Source organism: Mastigoproctus giganteus, chromosome 10 (assembly GCF_048544385.1).
Source record: "Mastigoproctus giganteus isolate SK-2022 chromosome 10, ASM4854438v1, whole genome shotgun sequence".
Taxonomy (NCBI): Eukaryota; Metazoa; Arthropoda; class Arachnida; order Uropygi; family Thelyphonidae; genus Mastigoproctus; species Mastigoproctus giganteus.
Window position 1 is genome coordinate 101,430,058 of NC_143584.1, and position 24,495 is coordinate 101,454,552.

Genomic DNA, 24,495 nt, shown 5'->3' on the forward strand with positions numbered 1-24,495 from the left:
TAAAGGGTAAATTTGTGCTTAATATAGCTTTACTTTTATAGCCTGTGGATAATATTCCTCCTATTTTCACTAATTAGAATTGCTGTTTAATGAAATTAAAATTCAATTCACAAACTTGATCACAATGACCGGCGCTTACTACACATCGTATAGTGAACGGTACTTTACTATGGTGAGTCTATCGTAACGTGATTTGATTGTACAGTGCCAATTGTAAAATGGGGGGTTCATTGTATTTTTAACTATTTACGTGAAACTTCGGATAATTGGGCCAGCTGCTTAATCGGGCAAAAATGCACTAGTCCCAATGTGTCCCAAATAACCGGAATCGACTATATATATTTTTTTCCTCTCTCTCTCCCACGGTGTAAACAAATTGGATTTCATGTGCACCTGTATCACAAGTTACAGTTATCTTGATTCTTTATGATTTCCCACAAGAAATCATAAAGAATCAAGGGAAGCGAATAGAAAAATTGTCATACTAAATTTTTATTATAATGGTATTTGTCTTTGGAGTTTCGACAGTCTTGTTTGAGTTATACAAGCTATTCACAATTTGCCAGACTATTCAACTTTCATTGTAGATGTATTTTGAATAATCCAACCTATACTAAAATGCATATAAAACACGTGGCAAACAGTAGTGACTTCGAAATACATCACATTTCAAATCATCCAATATTAAATTAACAAGGTATAATCAAAGAAAAAATTTCTTACTAGTAAAGCTGAGTGATGCAAGGAAGCAGACATTTTTTACATTAGCCTAAAATAATAATAATTCAGATAAAACAGAATATTCATTCTATTCCCATTGCCACAACGTAATCATTCCGTTCTGCTTTAAACTTAGACTCTCTGCATCCACCACACAGGAGGCTACTTACTCCAATTTTCAATGACTGGCTGTTATAAGTGAACTTCGTGAGAATCCAATAGTGTTATTCCTTGAGATTTTAATTCTGTTGACCTGGTTCTGGTTTGCATCTCACTCACAAGGGAGACACAAACCAGAACCAGGGCTGTCTCACTTACAGGGGAGAACAAACCTTCCTCATTCATTTTACTCAATCCCTTTCATGCCTTATACATCTCATTCAGATTTCCTCTTAGATATCTGGTTGTCTGCAGTTCACACCTTCTGTATAAGCTGTTCCTTATATGCTTGCACTATCACTAACCTGGTCATCCTTCTCTGAATCATCTCCAGAAGCTGTTTGAATATTTTTTTTTTCCCAGACCTGATTACAATATTCCAAATGTGGTCTAACCATCAACTTGTAAAGAGGGATAATTATGTCCTTTTTTCCCCCCAAAAAAAAAAAAAAATGGAATTCTTCATCTCATATCTCTGAGAAACACCATGTCTCAGTAAGCCCATCTGCATTAGCATTACTTGATCTAATCAAAAGCTTAAATTCATTTAATTTGTTTATGATACTCCTGGCATTACTATATAAAGATTTTTTTTTTTTTTTTCATTTATTGCTTTTGACAACCCTGATGCACTCCTTATAGCTATTTAAAAGTGTTTTTCCATGTGGTCTTCATTTTCTGAAGGATTTATTCTTCTATTACACATTGATTTTCAATATTTAAGGTTATTAATAGCTTCACACAAGTGATCAGAGAGGATCCAAATGTAATTTTGACCTGTGCCCTGACTCCAGCCGATTTTGTGCTGACCTGCCTAACCTTATTCCTACATTAGCAGTTTACTGACACTTGATTGTATTTTTAACTTTTCTATTTTCTCAAAAACTTTTCTATTTTCTCAAAAACTTTTGTATTTTCTCAAAAACTTTTCTATCTCCTTTGTTTAAGTGAATGCTATCTTTACAAAATCAGTTCCATCTGCCAACTAAGGCTGGCCATGCTGAGAAATGTTTTCCCCTGTAAGCCATGATAAACATAAATTTGATGTTATGATGAGAGTTTTGTGGATAAACTCTGTGCTAAAGTCCCCCAAGCCTGGAGTTAATCCACATCTCTTTCATCATAAAATCCCTCCTGTCATGTCTGGGTAGAATTGCAGGTGCTACAACATTGTCCTATTTCATGATACTTTTTCATCCTGAAAAATAATCACTCTATTAGTTTTTTAAATTTTAAATCATTAGATGCCACCCCCACTACACCCATTAGTATTAATTGAGGCATATGATGCAAGAAAGCAAACTTATACAGCATCAGCCAAAAAAAAAAAAAAAAACCCTTTCCATTTCACCCATCCATTCACTCTAAAAGTTCTGCCTTGAATTTGTTTAAGCTGTCTATTTCCACAGCGACAGATGGAAGTTCGTTCCAGCAATAAACCACCCGCTGAATAAATGCAAATTTCTGCACATCTGTTCTATGACTGTCTTTCCTCATTTTGAATTTATTCCCTCTCAGGTGCAAAATATGAGCAAGAAGAAGAATCCTATTAGCATTGAGCTTGCTCAACTCATTGCACAACTTATACACCTCAATCAGATCACCTTGTAGGTGCCTAGTGTACAGATGCTGCAATTTGCACAACTTAAGCCTTTCTTGATAAGAGCAACACTTTGTCCACTCACCATTCTCTATACCAGTTCCAGCAGCTCTACCTCCTTCCAAAAATGAGGCATCCATAACTGTATGTAGTACTCAAGATGTGGCCTGACCATTGCCTTATACAAAGGGATAATCATATCCTTATCCTTGCTAGCAAAATTCCTGCATATCATTGACAAGACCCCCATGAGCTACTCTTGAAGCCTGTCTGCACTGTCCAGAATACTTCATATCTAATTGCACAGTCACTCCTAGTTTTTCATTTTCCACTACTCTGAGTGTAGTACTGCATGGTTGCTACATTACTGAAATAGGTGGGTATATGGGATGTGTTAGGGTATCTAGGAATAGGAGTAGGAGCATGTATACCAATGCTAGAAGTATAGAAAATAAATTTGATGAATTTGAACTGTTGGTCAAGACATCAAAGGCAGATATTGTTGGGATAGCAGAGACGTGGTGTCACACAGATATAAGGAATGCTGAACTGGAATTTGGGGAGTACAATGTGTACAGAAAGGATAGAAAGGGAGGACGTGTTATGCTGTTAATTAAGAAAAACATAAACTCAAAAGAAGTGCATCCATTTGATATAGATGAACAGTGCACTGTTGAGTCAGTTTGGTGTGACATAAGCACTGCGAAAGCAAAAATAAGAGTAGGAGTGTGTTATAGGCCTAATGACTCGAATGAGTACAATGAACAGTTGTACAGAGAAATAGAGTGGGCTAGTAAATCGGAATGTCTTATAATGGGGGATTTTAACTTCCCAGATATTGACTGGAACTTGAGGGTTGGTCACTCACACACTAGTAAGACTTTTGGGGATTTACTGGATGATTGTTTTCTGAAGCAGCATGTTTGAGAGGCAACAAGAGAGGTTAATGCTCTTGATCTGGTTATCAGCAGTAATCATTCGTGTATTAAGAATGTGCAGATAAAGGAACCACTAGGTGGCAGTGATCACAGTGTATTGATGTGGGATTTACTCAAAGATATAATTACCATCAGGGGTAAAGGAAAGAGTTTTTGCTTCCGTAAAGGTGAGTACAGTGGTCTCAGAAAGTTTTTAAATTCTGTACAGTGGGATCAACTGACGATGTTACCAACAGTAAATTCTAAGTGGGAAGCATTCAAGGAATTAATCGTGGATGCTACTAAAAGTTTCATACCTATTAAGAAATATTGTTCAAGGTTTAGGCCTAAATGGTTATCAAATGAACTAATGAGACTCGTAACAGAGAAGAAACATGCATGGGATGCGTATAAATTATCAAGTGACTCAGAAGCCTATGGCAGATATAAGCTAGTCTGTAATAAGGTCACAGAGGATGTTAGGCAGGCGAAGGCAGATTACGAGAAATCCTTGGCAAAAGATGCTAAGAAAAACAGCAAGGATTTCTTTACTTATATAAACTCTAAAAGGAAGGGGATGAATCTGATTGGTCCACTTGACATCGATGGTTCTACTGTTGATGATCTTGCTCAGATAGCAAACAAACTGAATGAGTATTTTTCATCTACATTCACACATGAGGAATTATTAAAGTTTGAAAATGGCACAAGGTTATCAAATTGTAGCAGGATACTTAATGATTTTGTAATAACTGAAAGCAAAGTGGAGGAGAAATTGTTGAAGTTAAACATAAGAAAAGCACCTGGGGTGGATGGGATCTATCCAGTTATATTAAAGGAGGTGGCAAAGCAACTAAGCAAACCCTTAGTCATAATTATGAGAGTATCCTTGGACTCAGGGGAGGTTCCCACAGACTGGAGATGTGCAGATGTATCCCCAATTCACAAAAGGGGGTCGAAGGGTGACACTAGTAATTACAGACCAGTTAGTTTAACTTCTGTTCCGGGTAAAATAATGGAGTCACTGGTTAAAGATGTATTGCAGGATCATCTAGACAAGACTGCAGCAATAATTCAGACACAGCATGGGTTTGTTAACGGAAAGTCTTGTCTGACAAATTTGATAGGATATTATGATGTGGTTACAAAGGAACTGGATGCAAAAAATAATTTTGATATCATATATTTGGATTTCAGGAAAGCTTTTGACACTGTTGCGCATGGAAGACTATTGTACAAATTGGAGCAGAATGGTATTAAGGGTAAGTTGCTACAATGGATAAAAGGATGGTTAATTGGGAGAAGACAGAGGGTGGTAATCAATGGGTGCTGCTCTTCGTGGACTAATGTTATTAGTGGAGTCCCACAGGGTTCGGTGTTAGATCCACTGTTGTTTTGTATATTTATCAATGATATTGATGAAGGTATATCAGGCTTAATGTCGAAGTTTCCAGATGATACAAAGGTTGGCAGGGTTTTTAATGACAATAATGGCAGTGTGCTACTGCAACAGGATCTAGATAATTTGGGCAGATGGGCTAAGAAGTGGCAACTGAAGTTTAACCTTGACAAATGCAAAATACTGCATATGGGGAGAAGTAACCCCAGAGAAATGTACCAACTGTGTGGTACTACACTTAAGGTGGTAGAAAATGAAAAAGACCTGGGAGTAATTGTGCAATCAGATATGAAGTTTTCTGAGCAATGCAGACAGGCTGCCAGGGCAGGTCATGGGGTTTTGTCAATGATATATAGGAATTTTTCTAGCAGGGAGAAGGAGGTGATTGTCCCTCTGTATAAGGCAATGGTCAGGCCACGCCTTGAGTACTGTGTACTGTGTACAGGTCTGGAGGCCTCATTTTAGGAAGGATGTAGATTTACTTGAGCATGTACAGAGAAGGGCAAAAGATTGGTGAGGGGAATGAAGGGATCCTCTTACCAAGAGAGGCTTAAGTTCTGCAAATTTCAATGGCTGGAGACTAAGCACCTGCGCGGTGATTGAGGTGTATAAGGCCTTGAATGGGTTGAGCACGCTGAATTCTGATGGGATCCTTCCACTTGTTCAGATTACGAACCTAAGGGGGCATAAATTCAATTAAGAAAAGATAGATGTAGAATAGATGTGCGGAAATTTGCCTTTAGCCAGCGGGTGGTTAATTGCTGGAACAAACTTCCATCTGTCGTTGTGGAAGTTGACAGGTTAAATAAATTTAAGGAGGAACTGGACAGGCATTTGGAGGGAATGGTGTGATTTTTTTTTTTTTTTGTTTGGCTGATGCTGCATAAGCTCATACACTTTTTTTTCTTGCATCACATGCCACTACTACTACTACTCTGCAATTACTGCTACTCATATGCAGTACTTGGCATTTGTCAATGTTAAACTTCAGTTGCTACCTCTCAGTCCATCTGCCTAACTTTTCTAGATCTTGTTAAAGCAGTGTATTGTCAGTACTATCATTAACAATTCTGCCAATCTTCATATCATCTGCAAACTTGGACATTAAGCTTGATATACTTTCATCAACATCAGTGATATATGTATAGAAAACAACAATGGGCCCAACACTGAACCTGGAAAACTCCACTAATATCATTAGTCTAAGCAGAGCAGTGTCCATTGATTACCACTCTCTGTCTTCTCCAACTCAACCAGCCCTTTATTGATAGCAGCAACTTGCCCTTAATGTAATACTCAAAACAGTATCAAAAGCTTACCTGAAATCTAAGTATATGACATCAAAATTATTTTTTGTATCCGGTTCCTTTATGACCACATCGTCATAGCCCATTAAATTGGTGAGACAAGACTTCCCCTTAACAAACCCGTACTATGTCTGAACTATTACTGCCGTCTTGTTTAGGTGATCCTGCAGTGCTTCTTTAACCAATGACTCCTTTATCTTCCCCGGAACAGAAGTTGAACTAACAGGTCTGTAATTACTTGTGTTACCCTTTGATCCCTCTTTGTGAATTGGGGATCATTTTGCACATATTTAGTCTGTGGGGACCTCCCCTGAGTCCAAGGATGCTCTCATAATCATTGCTAAGGATTTCCTTACTTCTTTTGCTGGTTAGTGTTTGATAAGCTTCTGGCTTGCACTTTCCTAAGGAATGTCTTATGTGTAAATGTAGATGCGAAATACTCATTCAGTTTGTTTGCTACCTCAGCAGAATCATCGACAGTTGAACCATTGATATCTAGTGGACTAATCTGATTTATCTCCTTCCTTCGAAGGCGCCTCCGTAGCCAGGTGGGAAGGAGCAGCAAATGTCTTAAAAAAAATCAGTTACAGTACATACTTGCAATAATTTATTTTTAAATTTAAATGTTTTTAAAAAAGTATGATGGGAACATTTTTGTAAAATATTTGCCACTAAATGTGACAACATTAATATGGACCAAGGGATGATTCAAAATTTTAAAGGCATTTATAAAAAAAAAATTATTACATAAATTAGTCAAGGAAGGTAATACGTTATCATTCTGGAAACATATGGTAGTATTGGATACAATTTATAAAATTTCGGTATTGTGGACATCAATCAAAAGCACAACATTACAAAAATATTTTGGAAAATATTTACATTTATTTCTGAAAAAGGCGATGGAGTTCTTAGTGATGAGACTAATAATGACATATTGTATGATTTAAGACAGACTGAAGGAATTGAAATTTTAGTTTAAGAAGCATTTGTGTGGTTTAATTGAGATAAAAGTTTAATCTGCCATGAAATTATGTAATGACGAAATAGTACATAGTGTTAGGAATAAAGAGCCAAACTGAAATGAAGACTCGGAGGACTCTGAAGAAGACATAATTCTTGCCGACAAGATGTTACCTAATTTACTTTCTGATATTCGTAGGAAGGTCAGTGATGCAAAGAAACAATTTGTGTTGTTGTTATTTATTTATTTATTTATTTTTTTTTTTTTTGGCACAAGGGCTGCTCAGGCCATATTGTGCCACTTATTTTGTGGATTATCCAGGGAAATTCATTTCTTGACCTTCATGATTAATCAGAAGTTCTACTGTTATTAAGCTAGACTTTCTAAATACTTATCTAAATACATAATTAAGCTAACCTGTGTGACTTTGTCAATTCAAATTATTTATTAACTACAGTTTTAATATATGTATAAGTTAAAAAAAAACCTCAAAATTATTTAAAAAAACTAACCTGTTATGAAGAGGCTTCAAAATTTGCAGCCATGCAATTATCACCCCATTCCTGATAAATTGTGTTTTCAACTCCTTGTGTTTTTTCATTGATATTTAATTTCTAGTGCAGCGTGGACTTTACAAAACCTTTTTCCAAAAAATCTGTTTTTGTCAAATCCTAATCTCCGGCTTTTTGAAAGTAAAAAGTCAGCTGCTATATGCATGCACAAGGGACTTCTGGCATAGTACACAATATTCATGTCCGAGTTCCTGATACCTTTAGCAGTATAGTCTGGAATGGCTGGTTTTTTGACTGTATATTTTAGTTTAGCAAAGTTTATTGTACAACACTGTTTGCAAGTTCATTCATATGAGTTTTCCTCATGACTTTTGCCTGTTGAACAATAAGCTGTATTTTGTAATGTTAACAGATCATTAAGCTTATGTTTCTTTTTGTTTCCTGTCTATATCCTGTCTCTTCATGCATCCAAAGTTACTTGTATTTTGCAGTTTGCCAAATGCACTGAAATATTCTCCAAATCCAATTGCATTTTTTCCTTTTGTTTACTCGAATCACCTGATGTTGACTGGGCAAAGTTTTTTTTTTTTTTTTTAATTTGTTGGAGCATTGGCTTCTGTGGCCATAATGCACCTCCCAAGGTTTTTTTGCAGTACTTTGATCCAAGCCCAAGGCGGGATTCGAACCCGCGATCTTTGTGTTGCTAGGCAGGTACTTTACCCACCCGACTAGCCCGGTCGGCGAAATGGGCAAAGTGGAGGGGGGGATTTGTTTAGTAAAAATGCTGTAAATTCATTGTCATTCCTTTCAGTGATCTCAAATGGAATGATAGAGGATGTTTCTTGTCCATACTTGAGCAGCTATTTTTGCATCATGATCCTATTTTTTACAACTAAGTGTGATAGCATTTAATCAAGCTAAGGCTCAAAAAAAAAAAAAAATAAATAAATAAAAAAAAATTATCCAAAGTGCTGTAAAAATTTCAAAGTCTCTGGCAGGCAGAGTATTTCAATCAGGAAATTTATGGCAAGGCTGTATGTTTGATTTGCCAGGATAACATTGCTGCTCTTGAGGAATATAATCCCAAAAAATATTTCCATTCAGGCACACAACATCTTATTTAATATAAACCAACCTTTTCCAGCAGCATGCCACCTAGGGGTGGATCCAGAAGTTAACTCACCCTTTCTGATCCATTCCTGATGCCACAAAATGTTTTTATGAGTTACATGCAGGAATTTCATGCTGGGCTTTTGGAAAAAAAAAAAAAAAATTAAACAATTTTATGTTAAAATAAATTCAAATAGGTTAATGAATAAACGCTCGTTCTTTTAAAATCATTATCATGAGGAGATCAATAATGAACTTACTCACCTACACTAAATTAACATTAAAAAGCATTAAATATGAACTGTAAGTTCCCTTGTGTTTAAACTTCTTCTTCTTCTCAAGAAAAGACTACTTGTATGAACTACAAGGCTCTCTTGTGCTAAGTATGGCAAGGTACTTTCAAAATAACTTTTCGTAAGACCTGTATTGCATATTTGTAAAGAAACTGTTTCAAAATGCTAAAAAATTTCATAATTTCCAGACTGTGCATCATGCAGTAAGATTACATTGTATACAAATGCAGAAAGATTAAATCTTACTGCATTTGTATACAATACTAGATAGGATGTTCAGACATTTTCATTCATATTAAAATACTGCATTTTTAATTAATTTTTGCATTTTACATAAAGAGAAGAACGGTATTGCCTAAATTTTAAATATTATTATTAAATTTATCCGTATGCATTTTAAATAGACAGAAAGGTACAGCAAAATTTTTGTTGATAGCTATACAGCTATTGAATGGGACACTTGATGGATGGATGTAACCATGCTGATGCAGTTGCTGTAAGAAGTTAGATGCAAAAGACTTTAGTTTTTGTGTAAATCTGAGTTCACAAAACCTAAAATTTTGAGTTTTCTCTCTTTATCCCCCCCCCCACACACACACAACGCAAAAACCAAGTAACCATGTATTATTAGGCATATTGACCTAATAGCACTATCTCTGTTTCTCAAGAGCAGCCTGACATTTCCAGGGTGTGAACTCCAGAGCTGCAATCTTTAAATGGAGCAGCACTGTTTCTCTTCTGACAAGATTGCAGATACTGTCAGAAGAGCAGCGGTGTTGGTTCATTTAACTCTGATTGGACAGCAAATCCCTGCTGTGAACAACACATTTCACAGATGTACATTTGGGTTAATTTAAACTTTGTGAATGAGCAGTGATGCCAGTGAAGTATGAAAAAGTCGCCCTCGTGCGACTTTTTCATACTTCACTGGAATCTCTATAGTAGTCTTCTGCTATTCGAATTATGTCTTCTCTACTATTTATAAGTACATCATCTATATTCTTCAGTTTCAGTATCATTTGTCTTTCTTTATTACTGCTCCTGGCTGCTGATTTAAGTCCTTTGTTTTCCCTTAATGCTTGTTCTACTTTTCTTTTGTTAAATCTTATTTCCTCTCCGAGGCTCTTTCTAATTGCTTTGCATAACTCAGTATACACAATTTTCTTCTTGTCAGTGTTTATCTTGCTCTTCATTTGTCGTCTAAGGTTCATCATGACAAGTGTTTCTTGACTAATTTTTTCTTCTTTGGATTTCTTTTTACCTATAGATTTCTTGGGCTTTATCACTTTCAGAAAGTTATAATATTCCTCGTCAATAGCTTGGTCCTGAACCGTCTGTAGAAGCTCAAACTTATTCTTAAGTTCCAGTAGATACTGCTTTTTCTCCTCTTCTGTTATCTCAAAGACCTTCCTATTATTTAATCGAGTCAGTGTTTCCTTTCTTTTCTTACATCTTTATCAAGCGTGCATCTTACCATTCTGTGATCACTTCCAACATTTACCTTGTTCAGGATGGTAACATCATTCACTATATATCTTCTGTTAGTGAGGATGAAGTCAATTTCATTAGTTGTTAATCCATTTGGGCTCTTCCATGTTCACTTTTTGTTCACCCTTTTCTTGAAAAAAGTGTTCATTACTGACAGTCCTCGAGATTCTGCAAATTCCACAAGTCTTTTTTATTTTTTAATTTCTTTCACCAATTCCAAAATTTCTTATAGTTCCCCTTTTTTATTTTTTTTCTCTTTCCAACCTTAGCATTGAAGTTCCCCGTAATGATAGTGTAGTGGGTGTTCTCTCATTTGGAAGACTCAATTTCAGTGTACATTTCTTCGACCTTTTCATCATCATGGCTCGATGTTGGTGCATAAATCATTATAATCTTTAGCTTGTACCTCTTAGAAATCCTGAGTAGTAGTCTTGACACCCTTGGTGATGTACTTTTGAAATCCAAAATGTTTTTTATATCTTTATGGATCAGAAAACCAACTTCACCTTCGCTCCTTTCACTGTTTCCATTGGTGTACAGCAGATTTCTGCTTGATAAACTTATAAGTGATTCATTTCTTGTTCTTGTTTCAGCCAAACCGAAGATACCCCAGTCCACATTTTATAATTCCTTTTCCAGCTCTAATATCCTGTCTTCACCGATGAGCGACCTTACTTTGTAACAGGTCAAGTTCAGTTTCCGTGAATGGCAGCCTGGTCGTACCCAGAGATTCTTAGCACCCTCTGCTTCCACACTGAACCTCTCGCTGCCGTAAGAGGGGGAGTGAAAGCCGTTAGGGTCTGAGGGCCATTTGTTTCGTTGTGCTGTCATGTGCTGGAGGTTTTGGTCTTTTCCTCTTCACGCTGACCAGGCATCTTGAAGAGAACCACTCTACACGTTCGTTGCCACCTAAGTGACGTAACAGGGCTTACCATTGAAGAAGTGTGCATGAGTGGATTTTAGGAAGGCAGGACAACCGGACTTCTCCTAAATCTTCAGAGATAGAAAGATATTGGATCCATGAGTGTCTGATAACCAACAGAATGCCTGTTCCCCCCTCTAAGCCCTGGGGGTTATACTTCATTAAATGACAAAGTTGCACTGTTTGTATGAGAGTAGCTGTATTATGTGATAATGTATTAATACTCACTGAATCAATTAATGCTTAATTACAATCCAAAGGATGGCTGTTCTTCTTCCAATTAAAAGAAATTACTGAATACACGATTAAAATCATAACATAACCTGAGTTCCAAAATCACAAAATTTAACTGTTAGACTGATCCTCACACAGTTTCCAAAGGGGAAAAAATACATGATAATAAACAAAAGCTGTAATGTTTGTCACACCAGTTTCCTTTCATGCCTCCTGTTTTGTCTGTGTAATAAAAATAAAATAATAGTCATCATCAATCTGCATTGTGAAAAGTTTCCCCCCTCCTCATAATAAAAATTTTGACTTTTTTGTAATTCTGCATAATGAGCAGTTAATTTTCCAGAATCCTTATTTAAATTTTGTTATAAATAGTTACATATTGCATAATTTTTTTAGGTGGCAGAAACTAATGAAGAAACAAAGCAATTAGAAAATACTTTAGAGAACAGGCACAGTTTAGTATCTTCTCAGGTATGCTGTGATTATTTAAATATTATGTATGATTACGTATTAGATATAAAAGAATAGCATGGTATATTACGAGATTATGAGAAATCTTTGGCAAAGGATGCTAAGAAAAACAGCAACGATTTCTTTACTTATATAAACTCTAAAAGGAAGGGGACGAATCAGATTAGTCCACTTGATATTGATGGTTTGACTGTTGATGATCCTGCTCAGATAGCAAACAAACCGAATGAATATTTTGCATCTACATTCACACATGAGGAGTTATCAAATTGTAGCAGGGTACTTAATGATTTTGTTATAACTGAGAGCAAAGTGGAAGAGAAATTGTTGAAGTTAAACCTAAGAAAGGCACCTGGGGGTTGATGGGATCTATCCAGTTATATTAGAGGAGGCGGCAAAGGAACTAAGCAAACCCTTAGCCATAATTATGAGAGCATCCTTGGCCTCAGGGGAGGTCCCCATGACTGGAGATGTGCAAATGTATCCCCAGTTTACAAAGTGGGAACCAAGGGTGACACAAGTAATTACAGACCAGTTAGTTTAAGTTCTGTTCTGGGTAAAATAATGGAATCACTGGTTAAAGATACATTGCAGGATCATCTAGACAAGATTGCAGCATTGTTAAGGGAAAGTCTTGTCTGACAAATTTGATTGGATATTATGATGTGGTTACAAAGGAACTGGATGCAAAAAATAACTTTGATATCATATACTTGGATTTCAGGAAAGCTTTTGACACCGTTGCACATAGAAGACTACTGTACAAATTGGAGCAGAATGGTATTAAGGGTAAGTTGCTACAATGGATAAAAGGATGGTTGAGTGGAAGAAGACAGAGAGTGGTAATCAATGGCCGCTGCTCTTCGTCAACTAATGTTATTAGTGGAGTCCAACAGGGTTTGGTGTTGGATCCACTGTTTTGTATATTTATCAATGATATTGATGAAGGTATATCAGGCTTAGTGTCGACGTCTGCAGATGATACAAAGGTTGACAGGGTTATTAATGACAGTAATGGCAGTGTGCTAATGTAACAGGATCTAGAAAATTTGTGAAGTTGGGCTGAGAAGTGACATATGAAGTTTAACATTGACGAATGCAAAATACTGCATATGGCTAGAAGTAACCCCAAAGGAACGTACCAACTGTGTGGTACTACACTTACGGTGGTAGAAAATGAAAAAGACCTGGAAGTAATTGTGCAGTCAGATATGAAGTTTTCTGAACAATGCAGACAGGCTGCAAGACCAAGTCACTGGGTTTTGTGAATGTTATACAGGAATTTTGCTAACAGGGAAAAGGAGGTGATTGTCCCTCTGTATAAGGCACTGGTCAGGCACGCCATGAGTTCTGCGTACAGGTCTGGAGGCCTCATTTTAGGAAGGATGTAGATTTGCTTGAGCGTGTACAGAGAAGGGCAACAAGATTATTGAGGAGGAGGAATGAAGGTATCCTCTTACCAAGACAGGCTTAAGTTCTGCAAATTGCAGCGGCTGGAGACTAGGAACCTGATTGAGGTGTATAAGGCCTTGAATGGGTTGAGCATGCTGAAATGTAGTACCACACAGTTGGTACGTTTCTCTGCGGTTACTTCTACCCATATGCAGTACTTTGCATTTGTCAAGGTTAAACTTCAGTTGCCACTTCTTAGCCGATCTGCCCAAATTTTCTAGATCCTGTTGCAGTAGCACACTGCCATTACTGTAATTAAAAACCCTGCCAACCTTTGTATCATCTGCAAACTACTACACTAAGCCTGATATACCTTTATCAATATCATTGATAAATATAGAAAACAACAGTGGATCCAACACCGAATGCTGTGGGACTCCACTAATAACATTAGTCCCCGAAGAGCAGCATCCATTGATTACCACCCTCTGTCTTCTCCCATTCAACCATCCTTTTATCCATTGTACCAACTTACCCTTAATACCATTCTGCTCCAATTTGTACAATGCAGTCAGTCCTCGTATAGCATGCTAGTTGTGTTCCTAGAGACCCTCGTGCAATGCAAAATCGTGCAATATAAACAACAGGCCCTATGGGAAAAATAGGGTTAGGTGCTGACCACCCAAGATTGAACACACATTTGTAACCAAAACATTACCAAACACAATAAATAATCGTAATAAAATACGTATTTTGTTACGACTATTACGTAATAAAATATTGCTAATGCTTTTGCTTCTATTGTAAGCAAACTTGTTTTTTGTTTGATTTTCTATCCAAACAGATGACAGCATTCTATCTCTTCCAATTCTTTTTGTCTTAATGTTAATGGATTTTAATTACACTTTGAGTTGTTCCTGCTATGAAAGTTGTTTTTATTTTCTCTGTATTCTTTGTAATTCTCGGCATTGCCTCATTTAGGTCTCTAGCACATGCAGTATCACCTGGTCTTTCCTTTCACTCAAAGCGTTTCACAATTTCATATTTTTTCTCTATCGACAGAGGCGAACTGGCCATAAGCCTTATCGGGGAAACCCTGATGGGCCGGAGGCTGGTGTGATTTTGCCCATAAACCATATTATGAGGCCACTATAATTTTCCCGGGTAAGAATTTTTGATCCAGTCCGCCTCTGTTTATCGATATTGCTTTTTTTTTTTCTCTCTGAATCTGTAGTGTCTTCACTTCCTTTTCACACCTTTTAAGAATTTTACTCATTTTTAGGGAATAAAGGACAATTACAAAACGAGGAGGCACATTTGATACACATAAACGAAGCTTCGTGCGTGTAGCAACTGAATAAACAATGCCGTAAAGGCAGAGATACACTGTTAACACCTCACATTTTACTAAAGCACATTTCTAGGGGTTACTACCATAAAACAAATAAAACAATTTCCATTTGCGTTTCTGCTAGTGGAATCTGTTATAAAATGGTAGTAAACTCGATCTAATTGCATTTGCGATTATACGGAAAGCTGGAGTTGTGTTGGTTTTTACGTTATTATGGTGAAATGTTTCTCCTTCACTGATATAAAAAACATAAATACATTTTCAGAATCTTCTCTTCATTCCTATCGTGTTGCGTTCGGTTGGGGTGATTCTGCTTTCGACTGCCATTTCTTGTAAACACAAAGGCGAATCGTGCATAAGCGAGTTCGGTTCGTGTTATATAAGATATCGTTCCCCTATTTATAAATCGTGTATGATCGAATTCGTGTAGCGTAAACATGTGTTATACGAGGACTGACTGTTGTCTTCCATGTGCAACAGTGTCAAAAGCTTTCCTGAAATTCAAATATATGATATTAAAATTAATTTTTGCATCCAGTTCCTTTGTAAACACATCATAATATCCTATCAAATTTGTCAGACAAGACTTTCCCTTAACAAACCCATGCTGTGTCTGAATTATTGCTGCAGTCTTGTCTAGATGATCCTGCAATGCATCTTTAACCAGTGACTCCATTATTTTACCCAGAACAGAAGTTAAACCAACTGGTCTGTAATTACTCGTATCACCCTTCGATCCCCCCCCCCCCCTTTGTGAATTGAGGATACATTTGCACATCTCCAGTCCGTGGGGGACCTCCCCTTAGTCCAAGAATGCTCTCATAATTATGGCTAAGGGTTTGCTTGGTTGCTTTGCTACCTCGTTTAATATAACTGGATAGATCCCATCCACCCCAGGTGTCTTTATTATGTTTAACTTCGACAATTTCTCCTCCACTTTGCTCTCAGTTATTACAAAATCATTAAGCACCCTGCTACAATATGATAACCTTCTGCCTTTTTCAAACCTTAATAACTCCTCATGTGTGAATGTAGATGCAAAATACTCATTCACTTTGTTTGCTATCTGAGCAGGATCATCAACAATGGAACCATCAATATCAAGTGGCCCAATCAGATTCATCCCCCTTCCTTTTAGAGTTTATATAAGTAAAGAAATCCTTACTGTTTTTCTTAGCATCTTTTGCCAAAGATTTCTTGTAATCTGCCTTCGCCTGCCTAACCTCCTTTGTGACCTTATTACAGACTAGCTTATATCTGCCATATGCTTCTGAGTCGCTTGATAATTTATATGCATCCCATGCATTTTTCTTCTCTGTCACATGTCTTATTAGTTCATTTGATAACCATTTAGGCCTAAACCTTGAACAATATTTCTTAATAGGTATGAAACTTTTAGTAGCATCCACGATTAATTCCTTGAATGCTTCCCACTTAGAATTTACTGTTGGTAACATCGTCAGTTGATCCCACTGTACTCACCTTTACGGAAGCAAAAACCCTTTCCTTTACCCCTGATGGTGATTATATCTTTGAGTAAATCCCACATCAATACACTGTGATCACTGCCACCTAGTGGTTCCTTTATCTGCACATTCTTAATACACGAATGATTACTGCTGATAACCAGATCAAGAGCATTACCCTCTTGTTGCCTCTCAAACATGCTGCTTCAGAAAACAATCATCCAGTAAATCCACAAAAGTCTTACTAGTGTGTGAATGACCAACCCACCAGTTCTAGTGAATATCTGGGAAGTTAAAATCCCCCATTATAAGACATTCGATTTACTAGCCCACTCTATTTCGCTGTAGAATGGTTCATTGTACTCATTCGAGTCATTAGGCCTATAACACACTCCTACTCTTATTTTTGCTTTCGCAGTGCTTATGTCACACCAAACTGACTCAACAGTGCACTGTTCATCTATATCAAATGGATGCACTTCTTTTGATTTTATGTTTTTCTTAATTAACAGCATAACACCTCCTCCCTTCCTATCCTGTCTATTCTTTCTGTACACATTGTATACCCCAAATTCCAATTCTGCATTCCTTATGTCTGTGTGACGCCACGTCTCTGCTTAGCCAACAGTATCCGCCTTTGATGTCTTGAGGAACACTTCAAATTCATCAAATTTATTTACTATACTTCTAGCATTGGTATACATGCAAGTATACATGTACCTATCATTATTATTAGTTACCCTAACACATCCGATAAAACCACCTGTTTCACAATGACTGCCATCAGTCCCTGAAATCCCCAGTACCCATCGCTCCAGGTCGCTACTTATTCTAATGGAAGTTGTGCAAGAATCACCTTCACCTCTGCCTGCGGCTACTTTTAACTTTTTAGTCTGTGAAACCCCCCCCCCAAGCTAGCAGTTTTCCGACCCACCTAACACTGCCTCGATAGCATCAGCTAATATTCTTGCACCCTTTCTATTTAAGTGTATACCATCCCTGTAGAAGCAGTCTCTCCTGTTAACAAGCACAGGCCACACTGCAAAAAATTCTACTCCTTGAGCCTTCCACATTCCCTCCAGGGCCGAATTGATTGACAAGCTCTCATCTTGTATTCCCTCCTATTGTACTTGTTAAGTAAATCTGCAGATCTCCTACTTTTAATGTTATTGGTGCCAACGTGTTCAACAATATCACCTTTTTTGCCCTTAAAAGATGATATATGCTTTACAACGCCAACCACTTTTTCACCTGGCAGACATACCCTGGTCCTGTTCCATGCAATAACCCAAGAGAAATGTACTAACTGGGTGGTGTCACATTTACGGTAGTGGAGAATGAAAGAGACCTTGGGGGTAATTCTCAACGTTCTACTGGGCGTCTATGAGAGCTTGAGGTGTAGGGTAGATGCCCTCGAAGATATTAATGAGGGGCCCCATCAAGCTCTCAGCTGGCCAACTCAACGCCAGAGCTCACTCCTGGGCATCAGACAACACAGCGGCAATCTCCAAGGCAGAATGCGCTGGTCCCAAAGGAACTAGTTATTGTTGGTTACTCTATTGTCAGGGAGATGGAGAATATATTGTGCAAAAAGGATAGATAGATTGATATACCTTCATCAATATCATTGATAAATGTAAAAAACAACAATGGGCCCAACACCGAACCCCGGGGCACACCACTAATAACATTAGTCCACGAAGAGCAGTATCCATTGATTACCACTCTCTGTCTTCTCCCACTCAACCATCCTTTTATCCATTGTAGAATCTTGCCTTTAATGCCATACTTCTCCAGTTTGTACAGTACTCTTCCATGTGCAATAGTATTAAAAGCTTTCCTGAAATTCAAGTACAGTAATCCCTCCGCTATTCGTGCTATCTGTATTCGCGGTTTTGCGTAATCGTGATCGCTGATTTAATATAAAATGAAATCTGAAAAAAAATGTGAATTTTAAAGGGCTGTGAATATTTTCTGCTATAAAAAAACATGGGCGTGGCTAAAATTATCTTTCCCGGTCAAAACAGCCAGCGCTCAGTGGGTGTGGGGAGAGGGGTGAGAAAATCGCGAGCATGGATGTTTCTCGCTAATCCTTGTTCAGTTTGTGTTATGCGCTTGTTATGGAAGGTTTCGTCGTTTGCTTTTAATTTATATGCTTATAAATTGAATAAATTTATCAATTTATAAATTGATATGCTTACAAAAGTGATAAATCTACCATTTTGCAGTGTAAAACAGACTTTTTCGAGTGTGTTAACGGAAGAAAGTTACTTTATTGTGGACAAGTTCTTTCTAACCCGTACAAAAATATGGCTACGAATAATAAGGGAAATGTGAAAATATCAAAGAAGGTGATGACATTAGCGAATAAAATTGAGTTATTAGACAAAATTTCTAATGGTGAAAGTGTCTCCTCAGTGGCAAAACATTATAAAATCAATGTCAACGGTACGATCAATCAAAAAATCGGAAGAAAAAATCTGCTGTAGTGTCCATGAAAACACGTTAATTGCTTAAAAAATTTGCTCTGTAGTTTGTGATGTTAAATTAGGAAAAATGAAAAAAAGCTTTAAATCTGTGGATAGTAGACTGAACTCAAAATAAAATTCCGTTAAGTTCACTCATCATTCGTGAAAAAGCACAACTCCTTTATCAACACTTTAGTGAAACTGGTGATAGCACTGGCGGGATATGTTTTTTTGCTAGAAAAGGCGCTGGTTTGAAAGATTTGTTTGAAATTTCTAATAAATATTACATTTAATATTAAATTGTTTCTTATTTTCATTTCGATGCCAAATGCTTGCATTTCACTATTTACTGTTTATGTACATAGTCATATTATGAAGGTACATATAATACGTACATAGACAAAATTTTAGACTAGTTTTTCTTATATATTTCATACTTTGGAATGGAACCCCTTTATTACTATTGGAGCCATAACTCAGTATTCGCGACATTTCTCAGGAACGTAACGCCCGCGAATAGCGGGGGTTTATTGTATATGATATCAAAATTATTTTTTCCATCCAGTTCCTTTGTGATTGTGTCATAGTATCCAATCAAATTGGTTAGACAAGACTTCCCCTTAACAAACTCATGTTGTGTCTGAATTATTACTGCTGTCTTGTCTAGATGATCCTGTAATGTTCTTTAACCAGTAACTACATTATTTTCCCGGGAACAGAAGTTAAACTAACAAGTTTGTAATTACTTGTATCACTCTTTGATCCCTCCTTGTGAATTGGAGATACATTTGCACATCTCCTGTCCATGGGGACTTCCCCTGAGTCCAAGGATGCTCTCATAATTATGACTAAGGGTTTGCTTACTTCCTTTGCCACCTCCTTTAATATAACTGGATAGATTCCAACCACCCCCATGTGCCTTTCTTATGTTTAACTTGAACAATTTCTCCTCATCAGAAAATATTCTTGTGCCCTTTCTATTTAAGTGTATCTCATCCCTGTAGAAACTATCTCTCCTGTTAACAAGCACAGACCCCGTTGAGAAAAATTCTACCCCATGAGTCTTGCACAATCTCTCCAGGCCCGAATTGATTGACAAGGTTCTCATCATATATTCCCTCCTATCATGTCTGGGCAGAATTGCAGACACTTTCAAATTTAATCCTAACTTGCAACTTTTTTTCAACATTGATCTGTACTTGTTAAGTAAGTGCACAGATCTTCTACTCCTAACGTCCTTAGTGCCAACTTGTACAACATCACTTTCTGCCCTTAAAAGATGATATCTGCTCTACAACATCAGTTTTGCTCCTGGCAGACATACCCTGGTACTATTCCACCTATCCTTTTTGCACAATATATTTCCCATCTCCCCTACAATAGTCACCAACAATTACTAGCTCCTGTGGGACCAGCACGTTCTGCCCTGAAGGTTTCCGCTCTGTTGCATGAAGATCATGTGCCAGCTCTGGCATTGATGTGGGCAGCTGAGAGCTTGATGGGTCCCCCAATAGAGGCCTTCAAGGGCATCTATCCTGTCCTTCAAGCTCTCATAACGGCCCATATGGCCTTTATGTGTGTGAAGAAGTTGGTGCATAACTTCTTCACACTGCTTACATCAAGCTTACACAAAGATGGGAGGAAACCTTTCTGGGATGGGGCATGATGTTGCCCTTGGCAACGTCATGTCCCATCCAAGAAAGGTTTGCAAACATTTCACAAGCTGCACATTTGTTTAGGTTGTGATGCATTGGAGATTCGCCCTCTTCAGTTCTTCTCATAGCCACAGCATCCCGCTACTTGCTGCCTTGCTGATCTAGCCCGTGGCATATTTCTGTTTAATTGTGATTTAATTAATTAACAATGAAAATTGATAAGGTTAATAAAGTTAATTGATTAATTTATTATACTATACTATATTAAGCTAAAGCAGTAATACGTATTCTGCTATATAGTTTTACATTATGCCTTAGCTATAAAATTCGAGATATACATTATCAAGTTATGCTCTACTGTAACCATCACAATGCTAAATTAGTTGTATCCTTAGCTAAATACAAAAGATATATGCCCAAAAAGTGATTAAAACCTTCAAAATTCTTATTTATTACAATTAAAACCCTGCTATTCTTCTATGCTACGATATTCCAACTAGAACACCAATATTAAAGCAAATCAAATGAAAGAGTAAATTAAAACATAATGAAGAAACCAAAGGGTGGGCATGACATGCATTCAAAGTAAAGAGGAAAGAATGGTACAGAAGAAATATCATATTGAAAGTGGGGGGAGGGCTATGTTTCATTTGTTTCAAAAGCATTTTGCTCAAAATACATAAGTTATCTCTATAAGGCTATTGTAGAAAAATGAATACTAAATATACCAATAAGCTAACGTGGAAAATTAATGCTGCTATATGAAATAAATACCGCAATTGTAGCCTTAATTTGCCTCTTTTGTTTTGTGGTATATTTAAGAGACCTAGTCATGTTTGTCTTTATTATCTATCTGTACATTAAAAAAAGTTTTCCTCCTAGTGATATTTATTCAAGCCAATAGGAGAAGAGGGCGAGACAATTGCGTCACTACAAATTCAATTAATTATTGACAATTTCCTCCATAACGCTCACCAACCTGGTGCATGTGATTCTCTGTCTAACATTTGATGTTCCATTGTAACATTTTTTGTATATTAATGAGTATTCTATATTTGTAAATAGCGTGGTTTTGTATTTTGTAAATATTTTAAATATTTGTATAGTTTGTAAATATTTTAGTCCTGCTCTTTCTGATGCAACAATATTCCTCATGTATTATGGAACCCGAAGCAAAAGGTCTTTTCCTAAGTGACCTATGTAAATGCAGGTAAATAATTACTTAGCGATTGTCTGAAGTCCAGGACAGTATACACGGCAGGTAGTTCGATGAAAGCGAGGAAGAAGGCGATAATTGACAGGTGAAGGCACCTCTCTTTTTTGATTGTTTTGTGTCGTCGAGGGTGGGGGGTGGACTTAGCTTAGGTAGGGTGATTGTCCCTCTATCCCACTGTTTGAAAATGGCAAAACAAGTTCCCGATTTAAAAACTGACAAATGTAGGGAAAAACACCCTAGGAGGGGAAAGCAGTGGCATTTGCCAGTCATTGCTTTGTTCCTATCTGTTCGTTGAAATATGGGTGTCACAATTTGTCACTCACTGCTTTCCCACTGTTTTGCTTACCACCATGTGGAGGGTATACACCTTTCTGGAGTTTTACCATGATATTTATTCGACTTGAGAATGCTGCGCACTACAAATGCACAGGTAAATAATTACATAGGTCATTTCCTGATTAGATATTGACCAGTGCGTTTTGACATGTGTATCTTTTACATACAAAAGATTTGACTTACTCTGTATACCTCTACATTTTATTTAGAAAAGCGTGTGCAGAGATGGGCGAGCAAAGTGAGCAGGGTATGAAGCCCCCCCCCCCCAGTTATTATTATTATTCTTAGCCATACTGTGCAAGGAAGCCTGAGGCTTTTGCTGCACCAGCCAAAAACATTTCTGAATTATCCTGAGAGAGAGAGAGAGAGAGAGAGAGAGAGAGAGAGAGAGAGAGAGAGAGAGAGAGAGAGAGAACAAGAGTCAGAAGTAGAAAGGAATCACCAAGAAAGAGAAGAATTATGATATCCAGCTCAGGACCCTGGGTGTGGGTGTGCCAAGCCCATAATACTCACCAGAGCAATGTTGCTTTAGCTACAGACATGGACATAAGATGATTTGTCATATTTTATTTTGTACCTTCGTCCTTGGTTTGAGTGTTTCTTCTATCCTATTCTTTCCTCTTTAGTTTGAATGCTCATGACCAACTTCTTGAGTTCTTTGTTATGTTTTAATTGATTCTATCATTTGGTTTGTGCTAATTACTTGATTACGATTTATTATTCATGTTAATTCTGTTTAGTCTAACATTATTCTGCATTATTTTCAGTTTTTTGGCTGATTGATTGACTGTGTCAGCATTCTAATGTATATTTCATTTGTTATATTTGCTTATTCAATTGTGGATGGCAGTGGCGATGGCGTATGTCATTATTTTCAATTTAGTTTGTCCATTATTTTCTTTCTGTGTTTGGGTTGTATAGGGACATCTTTTGACATTATTATTATTATTAGCCATTTGATGCAAGGAAGCCTGAGGCTTATGCTGCACCAGCCAAAAAAAATTCCTGAATTACCGAGAGAGAGAGAGAGAGAGAGAGAGAGTCACAAGTAGAAAGGAATCACCAAAATAATGATATCCAACTCAGGACCCTGGGTTTTCCAAGCCCATACTCACCTGGGGTGACATTTGGTTGAATAATGGTGAATGACTGAAATATGATACTTTTTCAGAAGTTCACAATCATACGGTCCCCCTAGAAGATTTATTACTTGTGAGTTCCTGTATTTATTCAATTCCATTTATTTATTATGAAAGTGGCACTCATACGTAGGTGGATGTGAGGTGTATCTCATTGAGCAGGGAGTCATGTGCTTGCACTGCTAGGGAAGAACATTACTTTGTCTTTTTCTTATTTTGTTTTATTTCAATTATTAGAATATCTTGGATCAGGAGAATCACATGTTGCTGAGTGTAACTCTGATTAATTTGTTGCATTAGTTTAGTGGTATACTAGTCTTCTTTTTTTCTCTTACAAAATTTTCTGGTGGTGATAGTCATGCATCTACAGTTAGGCCTACCTTACCCTAAAGTATGTACATTGCAGTTTCATTAAAATGTACATTTCATGAACCTCTCCTGATTTAATTTTTTTTCTTCTAAGCAAAAGCTGATCTGCATTAAAAAATTGCTGGTTTCTGATTTCTAAAAGTTGGTAAGCTTGCATATATACTTAAATACTATGTTACCAAAAGTATTTGGACACACATGTGATCGCAAAAAAAGATAATTTCAAATACACCTAATACACACTGCTTTCTTTTTTTGCAAGGGATATGTTCCTGGAATGATCACAAATAGAAAAATTTATAAATAAGGTTGTAGACTCAGATATATCCTTTTAACGAATAAATACATACTGTGCAGTAGCAGTGAACCACCTTTAATTTCAATTAAAGGTGGTTCACTACCATACTAAAATGTAACTTTAAAGGAAATATTTTCTTTCCAGTACAGTAATATAACTAGTGCTGCTACTGATTTCTTATTCATTAATACAGAACTTCAGTTTCTCTTTAATTCCACTGGTTTGTCACCATTGCAATCATTGCATTATATGATACCTATAATTAATCTGCATCTTGTGATTATAAAAATTTATAACAATTAAAAATTAGATCATAGGTATAGCATAGCTTAATTATCAGCACTCACTTCATAGTAATCCGCTTGGTTTGATGAAACTTATAACAGGTACATAGTAGTTATAAAACTTTTTTTTATAACTTACAAATTTTAACACTTTTTAAAGCTCATCATTTAGTAAATTAAAAAAATTTTTTTTTTTAAATTCATAATTACTTTAAGTTACAAATAGCTACTAATCGGAATTTAAAATTTTTATAAATACTATGTATCTTTTATAAGTTTGATCAAACCAAGCGGATTACTATGAGGTGAGTGTTGATAATTAAGCTACGCTATAATATAACAACTACGCTACGATATAACAACTATGATCTAGTTGTTATATCACAGCACATAAGGATTCTTTAATATATCATCAGTCAATTAAA

At 36.8% G+C, this 24,495-nt stretch overlaps 1 protein-coding gene across 1 annotated transcript in view; it reads left to right on the plus strand.

Annotated features, from left to right (window-relative positions):
• Window positions 1-24,495, plus strand: part of CenB1A (Centaurin beta 1A) — an 806,494-nt gene that overhangs the window by 244,776 nt on the left and 537,223 nt on the right. The window contains exon 10 of the mRNA XM_090384002.1: window positions 12,022-12,096. Within this exon, the coding sequence (XP_090240128.1) occupies window positions 12,022-12,096 (75 nt within the window). The remainder of the gene's footprint in view (window positions 1-12,021; window positions 12,097-24,495) is intronic.